This window comes from Lathyrus oleraceus, chromosome 2 (genome assembly GCF_024323335.1).
Source record: "Lathyrus oleraceus cultivar Zhongwan6 chromosome 2, CAAS_Psat_ZW6_1.0, whole genome shotgun sequence".
NCBI classification, from domain to species: domain Eukaryota; kingdom Viridiplantae; phylum Streptophyta; class Magnoliopsida; order Fabales; family Fabaceae; genus Lathyrus; species Lathyrus oleraceus.
Window position 1 is genome coordinate 385,895,127 of NC_066580.1, and position 10,234 is coordinate 385,905,360.

At 35.0% G+C, this 10,234-nt stretch overlaps 1 protein-coding gene and 1 non-coding gene across 2 annotated transcripts; both read right to left on the reverse strand.

The window, feature by feature from the left end:
- Positions 1-313: 313 nt before the first annotated feature.
- On the reverse strand, positions 314-6,703 carry LOC127119643 (beta-glucosidase 40). Its single transcript, XM_051049915.1, has 14 exons — positions 6,427-6,703; positions 6,303-6,365; positions 6,173-6,239; positions 6,041-6,099; positions 5,868-5,943; positions 5,711-5,782; positions 5,328-5,415; positions 4,981-5,236; positions 4,794-4,909; positions 4,463-4,686; positions 4,295-4,326; positions 4,071-4,173; positions 730-838; positions 314-580 (listed from the first exon to the last, which is right to left on the reverse strand). Exons 1-14 carry the CDS (start codon positions 6,556-6,558, stop codon positions 412-414), a joined length of 1,566 nt encoding a protein of 521 aa, XP_050905872.1. The 5' UTR covers positions 6,559-6,703; the 3' UTR covers positions 314-411.
- Positions 6,302-6,375, reverse strand: TRNAN-GUU (transfer RNA asparagine (anticodon GUU)). Its single transcript has one exon. It is a non-coding gene; the product is annotated as a tRNA-Asn (tRNA).
- Positions 6,704-10,234: the final 3,531 nt, after the last annotated feature.

Sequence of the window (10,234 nt, forward strand, 5' to 3'; positions counted from 1 at the left end):
ATATTATTGAATTTTAAAATATAGTCAAATTACATAATCTTTTAAAAGAATTATTTCAAAAATTATTTTTCTTAAAAGTTATTCAAAATAACTTTAAATTTAATTGACTTTTTGAAATTTTAATAAAAAAAGAGTATAAGGTTAAAATACCTAAAATAATATTTTATTAATAATTATTTAAACTAATTTTATATTTGAGTTTTTTATAAAAAAAACTATAAATTTTTTTTTAACAAAAATATGTAATATTATAAAAATCATTTAAAAATATGTGAAACAAACTGACCCATTATTTTACAATTTCCCCTGGCTCTATCATATATTGTAATTACATAAAATTCATTACTAGACTTGGAAATAAAAGGTTATGTTCCCTTCCCTGTCATTTATAAATCATCTTTGTTGTTGAGCTTAGTTCAAGAACTTCTTGAACCATTCAACAGAATTTTTTGGGTATCTTTTTAAATTGTCCTTGTAGTCAATGAAGTACAAACCAAATCTAGAAGTATATCCAGCTTGCCACTCCCAATTATCCAGCAGTGACCACACAAAATAGCCTTTTACATTGCATCCATCTTCCCTGCAATCAACAACATGAAATATCCATTAGGTAATTAACTAGACCTTAAAACTCATACACATCTCAAAAATACTTATAAAACTAAAGGTCGCCAATTTGGTTGTGAAAAAATAACTTCTTTTAATTAGGTATACAATATGAATACTTACTTGATAGAAGCTAGTAAGTTGCTTAAATAGTCATTGTGGTATTTAATCCTCTTGTCATCATTCAAAGCATCATTGATTGAGATTGATGGATCATTAGGATCATCCATACCTATGACAAATGAGACAAGTGTGAAAGGTAGCCGACAAATGAATTCAATGTTCAATATGTGGTGCAAATGAAAGTGATGGTTAACTAAAAAGAGAAGAAAAACTATGTCTTCCATTTCAATTCCAAATTATAGACATCTCTCCATTATTATAGTTTTAGGATGCATAAGTGATGTAAAACACACATTACCTATATTAATGGCATTAATTCAAATTTTGATAAACTCTAATAAAAATTTACATGGCATTAATTCAAATTTTGATAAACTCTAATAAAAATTTACATGGCATCAATTCAAATTTTGATAAACTCTAAAGTCAAGTCCAAACCAATTGTGTGGAGGTTGACACACAGAAGAAAAAAAGGTCTAGAGGGAAGAGTTAGTAGTAGGTGATATGGCACCTAAAGTCCAGGTAGGGTGGAGTCATGGATGATGGAATTTAGTGTAAAGGAAAGGTAGTGTGGGGAGTTATCACTTCGATGGTTGCTATGAAATTGTTATCTATCCAATTAGTTCAATAATCACCATTCTATTTATCCAACTCTCTTATAATTATTTTTTTATTGTTTATAAATTATTATTTTTTGTAAGTTCCATCATTGGTCCGACCTGCTAAATCTTTGAGAGGTGTTAGTGATTTCGTGTTAATGTCACCTAAGATGAATGATCAAATGGAAGCCGTTGAAACACGAGTTGAAGAGATGGAAGATTTTGTGCGTCACAAACTAAGGAAGTTCTGAGTGGTGATAAAGGGAGAAGTTTGTGATATGATGAATGAATTTGCGAAGATAAGGGAGCGAGTGTCATCGAAACAAGGAGATTCACCGCTATTCTTAAAAGAGTCGGGAACAAAGTACAAAATGGTAGTGAAAAGGTGGAGATGTCATCATTCAATGGTGAGGTTCCTGTGGGTGGATTATACTAGTCAAAACGTACTTTGAATTCCAAGAAACGTCAGAGCAAGTAAATATCGTATTGATGAAGTTGAGCATGGAATGTGTGACAATTCACTGGTTCATTTTGATTATAGTGAAATCCCTTGGAAGTTCAAGGGGATTACACTATTCTTAATTGAGGAACCAGAATAATTGCTTGTGTCTATGCTTCTTTCCCTTCTACCTCAGAACTGTTTTAATCCGCTACTAAACACTTAACTCTGATTCAGATTCTAGACTTTGTGTTCAGAAGCTGATAAGAGATTTTCAGAAAAGACAGAAAAAGCTAACACAATTCAACCCCCCATCCCCCCTTGTGTTTGTCTCACCTTCGGAGTTGGTACCACAACAACAAGAAGACCATTACCTCAAAGGCGTTACACTACTAAATCTATTGAGTTACACAAGGATGCTGGTCGGGTGAGGATTTGGCCATACCAATACCCTCACCACCATAAAGAAGAGATTGAAAAGCAAGTGCAAAACATAATGAATCAAGGTATCATTATAAATAGCTCCGGTTATTTTTCTAATTTGGTTATTTTAGTGAAGAAGAAGAATATGTCGTGGAGGATGTGTATTGATTACCGAGAGTTAAATAAGGTCATTGTGGCGGATAAATATCCCATACAGGTAGTAAAAGAAATTTTGGATGAATTATATGGGGCAACTTACTTCTATAAGTTATCTTTAAATTCGGATATCATCAAATTTGAGTCTTAAAAAATTCATAAGACAGCTTTTCGTGCACACGAAGGCCATTATGAATTTTTGGTGATGCAATTCGAATTGACAAACACCCCAGTCACATTTTAGTCAACCATGAATCACATTTTTAAGTCGTATATTTGGAAATATGTATTGGTTTTCTTTGAAGATATCTTGATGTATAGTAAAGGGCGGAGAATCACTAAGAGCATTTGTCACAAGTCCTAAAAATGCAATACAACAATTGTTTTGTGGTCAATTTGAAGAAGTGTTTTTGGGACTAGACAATTGATCACTTGGGGTGTGTCATACCGAAGAAGGGAGTATCATTTTATCTGACCATTTCTATAGAATGTCAAAGGGTTGCGTGGGTTTTTGGGGTTGAGTGGATATTATCGAAAATTTATTGTGAACTATGGGAAGATAGCAAAGTCAGTTACTGAAATCGCCAATAAGGAAGGATTTTTGGGGGCAGGAGACAATGAAGGAATTTGAAGAATTAAAGGAGGTGATGTTAGAAAGTTCCAATGTTGATACTTCCTGAATTTTCTCAACCCTTTGAAATTGAATCCGGTGATTCCGAGAGAGGAATCGAGGAAGTGCTGATGTAAAAGAAAAGACCTATAGCTTATTTCAATAAAGACATTGTCTAAGAATAACTTGAGCAAATCAGCGTATGAAAAAGACTTAGATGGCTCTTTTGCTAGAAATGCAACATTGGCGTCCCTATTTGCTTAGTAGGGAATTTGTTGTATATTCTTACCCAGAAAAGTCCACGCCACTTGTTACAACAAAGGGTCACCACAGCAGACCCAAAAAAAGGATAGCCAAGCTTTTGGGGTATCATTTTAAGGTTGTGTATAAATCAGGTTCATACAATATGGAACTTCCCTTGTATTTATTTCTCAATTTTTTTAACTCATACTTATTTTGATCATCTCTCTTATAACATTAAGGTATCGGGTATATTGATCATCTCTCTTATAAATCCTACATTTCATCCATTCATAAACGATGTAGAACTAAACCACTCTTACTTGCACCCAACACCGGAAAGAATTATGGTATAATGCCATGTTTCATGTCACCACGAGAACAACACCCTTTGAGGTTATTTATGCTAGAAAGCCATCAGCTTTAATACGTTTTACACATGACCAAATAAGGATCGAAGTGGTTGCAGTGGACATAGATGAAGCACTCTGACAACTCAAAAGACATTTACAGCAAGCAGAGGAACAAATGAAGCAGTATGCATACAAAAACGATTTTGCCTTCGAAGTCGGAGAATGGGTATTTTTGAAGTTGAGACCTCATCGATAACAAACGGTGGCAAGAAGGATTAATCAAAAGATACCTCCAAGATACTTTGGACCCTTTTCCAATACTTGAAAGAGTGAGTGTTAGTATCTTATAAGTTGAAATTGTAAAATTCTCCTCGTCTGCATTTGTGGGACTTCCCTTTCTAATTAACGTGGAACTTCCCTCATATTTATTTCTCAATATTTTCAACTCATACTTATTTTTCTCAACAAAATTTTTAACAAGAGACAAATAAAACTCAAATTTGTCAATTTTAAAAGATTACCATTTTCAGTTATAATAACCAGAGGATTCTCATACTTTTGTTTGATGTAATTCATTATGCTTCTCATCCCTCGTGGTACTATATACAACCATAGAGAATTTGCCTACAAATCACAGTTTAAATTTTAGTCATAAGTCATAAAATACAATGTACTCGTATGAGTACAAATTAAGCACAAGATCTAAGTTAGTAAACAAACAATTCTACATTCTAATATAACATACCTTTTCTCCAATAATCTCAGTACCATTGAAAGCTGAAGGAGTAAAAAACACACAAAAATTAAGTAATAATTTTGGGGTAACTTCATTAAACAAACTATAAATAAGCAAGAAAATTAAAGGGATTGTTTAACTAGTATAATTTTTTAAGCATGTGATATTTTAACTTACGAACGGTAAGAACACGGGCGTCTGAAATGTAGTCATGAAGTGCAACCTCGAGTAAATTAGAAGCATTGTGCATTGCATAAAATGTAGTGTAATGGTTGATACCAACAAAATCTAATGAACCCTTAACAAGACTAGTTTGAGATTTAGAAAATTTTGGTAGCCTTGTCCCTACTCTACTTTTCATTGAATTTGGATAATCTCCAAAAACCAATGGATCAAGAAACCTGTGAAAGAAGTTACATAACATAATTACTTTATCAATATAGTAATTATATAGCATATAGATATGAATGTGGCCTATAATTTAAAGAGTCAACAAAATCAACATTACCAGCCAAGGGTAAAATCTAATGCTCTTTGAGTTGCTTCAATGTCTTCCTTAGAATTTGTTGCTGACTCAAACCAAATTGCATCCAAAGATATACCTAAAGACCCACCTTGAATTTTCTGTGAAAGAAAAAGAACACAGCTATTTTAGTTCTCTCAAGTTTTTGTTTTAAGATATTTTATGACATTACCTGATACTTTTTCCTGTAAATATCTGCTACCGTTGCATGAGAAAGAAGGACATTATGAGCCACAATATAAGGTTCAGTAGCAGAGTTTCCGGTTCTGCAGAGGTTGTGAAGGAGAATTGAGCATCTTCCAGGTGGATGTTGTCCAATATCATATCCCATCATAGCAAATGTATGAGGCTCATTGAATGTGATCCAGTGTTTTACTCTGTCTCCGAATTTCTGAAAGCATGTATCAGCATATGCTGCAAAGTCTTTTCTGTTGCAAAATAATACTAATGATTTATATTGTAATACTAATAAACATTATCAAGGTAGTAATTAACATGTAAAAAAAAAAAAATTCATACATGATCAAAGGGCTAAGCCATCCTGTGTACTTGTCTTCCAAAGCTTGGGGTAGGTCCCAGTGATAGAGAGTCACATATGGTTCAACTCCTACAGATTTTTCATAAGTATATGTGCATCTCAATAATGAAACTAATTCAAGTTTTCATAAAGAGTTACCGGTGTTTTAAATTTTTGGAGTCTCTGTATAGGATACCACAGTTTAACTTAAGCAAAACAAATGGGTCCTATTTTGTCATGATTTAGCTCTGACAAATATTTTGAGACTCTATTTGACTACGATTAAACTGTGTCAAATTTTGGGTTTGTGTAGCAGCAATCTGTCTTACATGTCTTCAAAGATGGCATTATAAAGAGTCACATTTTCTATATTGCCTAAGTTTACCTTTGGCCAGTAAAGCATCAATGAGTTTATTGTAGTGATCAACTCCTGCTTGATTGAGCAACCCAGATCCATCTGACACATTACAATCCATAGTCACAATGTGAAGAATAATCATGGTTTAATATACAGTAGAAGCTTGTTTGCTAAGAAATGTTACTGGAAAAAATGCGAGTCCAAGATATTGAAAACCTATAAGCATCCATTCCCATGTCCTTCATGAGTTCTGTGTCTTCCTAGTAGTTATAGTAGACTTTAATTAGAAAATTTGTACCCAAAAAAAGTGAAAGGTTATTTGTTTAGGAATTAGCCATGAAGTAAAGTTATGATTACTTGATATCGAAGATACTGATCCACTGCAACATCAGCATTGGTGTTACCTAGTATTTTTCCTGCCACAAAACATTTCAATCACAGCACAACAAGGAGCATAAATAATACCTAGTATGTTTGAAGGTAACTTACCAGGAGAATGTGAAAAAGTATCCCAAATAGATGACCCTCTTCCATCTTCTTTCACTGCACCTTCATACTACAATCAAATTCATTTCAACCACAAGTTAAAAGAGAAAAAAATGAAAAATATATCAAAAACGCTAGAAGGAGGGGTTGAACCTCCGACCTTGTGGTTAACAGCCACACGCTCTAACCAACTGAGCTATTCCAGCTTCGTTGGGTATTCAACTCTAGTATTACACTTTATAGACAAATAAACAAACCTGAAAAGCTGAAGAAGCAGTTCCGAAAACAAAACCCTTTGGAAAGCTATGTCTGTTGAACTCAGACAAACACATTTGAGTCTTAATAATCACGAACAACGTTATTGTGACTAACGATGTTCTAAACGCCATGGTTACTCAAAGTATGCTCTTCACTACTTCTTTGGATGTATATTTAGTGAAAATCTTTGGCTCTGTTTGGCCGACCCATATTCCATTTGACAAAATTGCTTCTTGGTCGTGATTAACTTTTTCTGTACACAAATCAATCTTACCAAGAGATTCCATTGTTTGCATCACTGAAACACAGTAAACCCATAAAAGAATATATATCCCACCGTCTTATTTACAGTTCTCTTTCAATTAGATACAATTTAACAAAAAAAAACAATAATTATGCTAATTTTAATAATAAAATAAATTTTATTTGTTAAAAATAAATTTTATGTCTTTAGATGAAATGAAATAAATAATTATCAATATAAAATTTATCATTTTTTAATTATTCATTTTAATAATTAATAGAATAGTTAGTAAAATAATATACAATAAAAAAATTTAAAAATATATAAATTTTATACTAATAATATTTATTTTCATTTCATCTACATATTGACACAAACAAAATTGTAATATAGTTAATATATCTATTTTATATATAAATATATCTAAAATAATGTTCGGTTAGAGAATTAGAAATGTTTGATTAAATGACGAAGTCGAATTTTGATGGGGGAGAGTGGATCTCTGGTATAATGATGCAGGAGTGGATTTGTAAAGTTAGCATTAAAACGTTCAAGTCACTAAGAGAATGAGGAATAAAATGAGTGATGGATTAGAGAAAATACATTAAATCTCACATGGGATGCCTTATATATGAAAAAGTAGTTATGGACAGTCCCTGCCATTTCAGCATGGAATGTGGGAGACTGTTCGATGACATTTGACACTAAGCAATATCCCCTGGCGTAGATCTAGTGTAGAGCTCAAGAGCAAGGTTACGATATATCTTCGGTGCTTCAGTGGAGTGGCCAAGACTAATGATTGAGCTTCCTCTTTTTTGGTCAGTAGCCGACCCAGAACAGTGGTCTTCAAGACTTGTCGTGGTCTAACTATGGGAAGTACTTAAGAAAATGGGTCAGGTTTATCATGTCGGGTCCATCGTTTGGACAAGTGAAAAAGATTTGGGAGTCAACATGAATGACCTTGGAACAAAAGCCCAAAAGCCCAGCTTAAAGGCACTCCGACTTATTCTGCAAGGCACTCCGACTTATTCTGCAAGGCACTGATCTTAAAGGAACAAAAGCCCAGCTCACAACGGACTCAATCCAAAATGGCCCATACTAACTCGCTCGCTAGGCGAGCAATTCCTTCGCCTAGCGAACCCTTCGTTATGCCACTCGCCCAGCGAAGCACCCAATCCAGTAAAAAGCCCAAACTAGCTTGCTCGCTAGGCGAGCAACTCCTTCGCCTAGCGAAGCTTGCGAATATCAGCATTTCTGGGCTTCATTCTGAGCCCATTAGGTCATAACAAGAGCATTATAAATAGCCAAGCTTCAGTCAGAAAAAAGGGAGAACGAAGAACAGAGACGAAGACGGACGGAAACCCTGGCACAGAAACCCTGGAGACCAGCTTAAGGAATTCCGAGTAAAGAAACCCTAAAGGCCGCTCATCCGCTCCGAAGCTACCGCCGCCCAATTCCATCCAATACCAAGAGTGGTCAGTCCCTTCAACATCGCAGCTCGGTTGCAAACAGGTTTGCGTATCTCTAATGTTTTATGCTTTTAATCGATAATCTCTACATACATAAGGCATCATGATTAAATGTTCGGATATGTAATTTGATTTCACATGTGAATTTAAATATGCCTGAATATCCTGAATGTTTGTCCATGCTATTCCTGTAATTCAATGCCACAAAGTTCAGGGTTCCGGAGATCATGCTATCATCAAATTCAAAACCAGCAGCCGCTCGCTAGCACATCGCTAAGCGAGCTTGTAGCGAGCACTCGCTAAGCCTTCGCTAGGCGAAGCAGGAGCGAACGAGACAGTGGCTATTTTGTTTCTTTTCTGTTCTGCCTTATGTTTGTCTAATCAAGCTTCATTATAATTCTGCATTATTTGGCCTGACTTTATGACTGTTGTATTTATTTCGTGGTGCAATTTCCAATTGTACTTTGCCTCGGTGCTCTAACCCGTGTGTTGAATTGTGTAAAGGTTTACATATTCCCGAAGAAATGGCCGGCTAGGTATTCTACCTTATGTGTGGGATATCCCTATGGAGATGGATTCTGAATTACTTAATTTTAATGTGGAGATTCATCCTAAATTCTCTAGTTGATTTTAATGTATTGATTTCATCGATGTTAATGTGGACCTAATTACCTAATTGATTACGGCTACCTAATTAATTGTAAAACTTCGCCTTTAAATAAGTGATCTTGGACCTCTCTTTGTTACCCTACGACTACGGTATTACGGTCATGTCCCGCGAATGTGGGTGTCATACGGTGAACTGACTTGGGATATTTTGCTTTTTATCGCAATGTCGCGGATAGCAAGAGTCGCCACCGACTTTTCTTTTATCCAATAAGGAAAGGTGGAAAAGAACAGGAAAGACCTCAATAGATTTTGGGTTCGGGAGGTACATTATACAAAGGGAAGGTATTAGCACCCTTTGTATCCATGGTTATCCATGGGCTCTGTCATACGGTGAACTGGACCTTATTGGATTTGTAATCGCAATGTCGCGGTTAGCAAGAGTCGCCACCGACTTTTCTTTTATCCCATAAGGAAAGGTGGAAAAGAATAGGAAAGACCTTAATTTTAAATTCTTAGGTTCGGGAGGTACTTTATACAAAGGGAAGGTATTAGCACCCTTTGTATCCATGGTTATCCATGGGCTCTTAATTGCTCAATCATTTATGTTTTCTAGGTTTGAAAAAGGTGGTTGAGAAAGGTGTGAAAAATGTTTTGAAAATGAGAATTTAACTTTGTAATGATTCTTGCATGAATGTATACAAAGTGGTTATCTCGTATAGTTTTTGAAAGTAGTTTAGAAAAATATAACTCGGCAATGATCCTAGTACGGATGTATGCTAAATGATGATTTTCCAAAAGATGTTTGAAAGGTGTGAGGTGTGAAAAGTATTTTTTTGTTATGAATGAGCAATTAAGGTTATACCTGTCTGAGGTCTTTCCGGGCATTTCCTATCCTTATGAGGGTAAAATTGTCCTTACTATTGAGAAGTAAGTAGTTTTATCCTTGGGATGTAGAAGGGTCATCGTAGGGTCATCGATGGGTCATTGAAGGCAACAGTTGTGAGGATACCTTAGCATTCGAAGGGACTATCATCATTTAACCGTAGGCTATACCGAAGGGTCATCGAGGGACAAAAATGGTACTTTCGAAGGCAACGTCTGAGGGACTATGATGATTTTACCGAAGGGTCTTTGCTAAGGATATCCCCGTATTCGCGGGACATGACCGTAATATCGAAATTGTGGGGTAATAAAGAGAGGTCCGATATCATTTATTTAAAGTCCATGTTTTAAGTTCATTAGGTAATTATGGTAATACCGCATTAAATCGATACATTAAAATCAACACGTTAAGGATCACTACATTAAAATTAATTGGGCCATCAATATGAATCTTCACATTAAAGTGAAATAATTTAGAATCCATCTCCATGAAGGCTTCCCATGCATAAAGCGGAGTACCTAGCCAACTATTTCTTCGGAAGAATGCTAGCCTTTACACCATGAACACACGGATTAAAGCATCGAGGTAAAATACAATTGGAA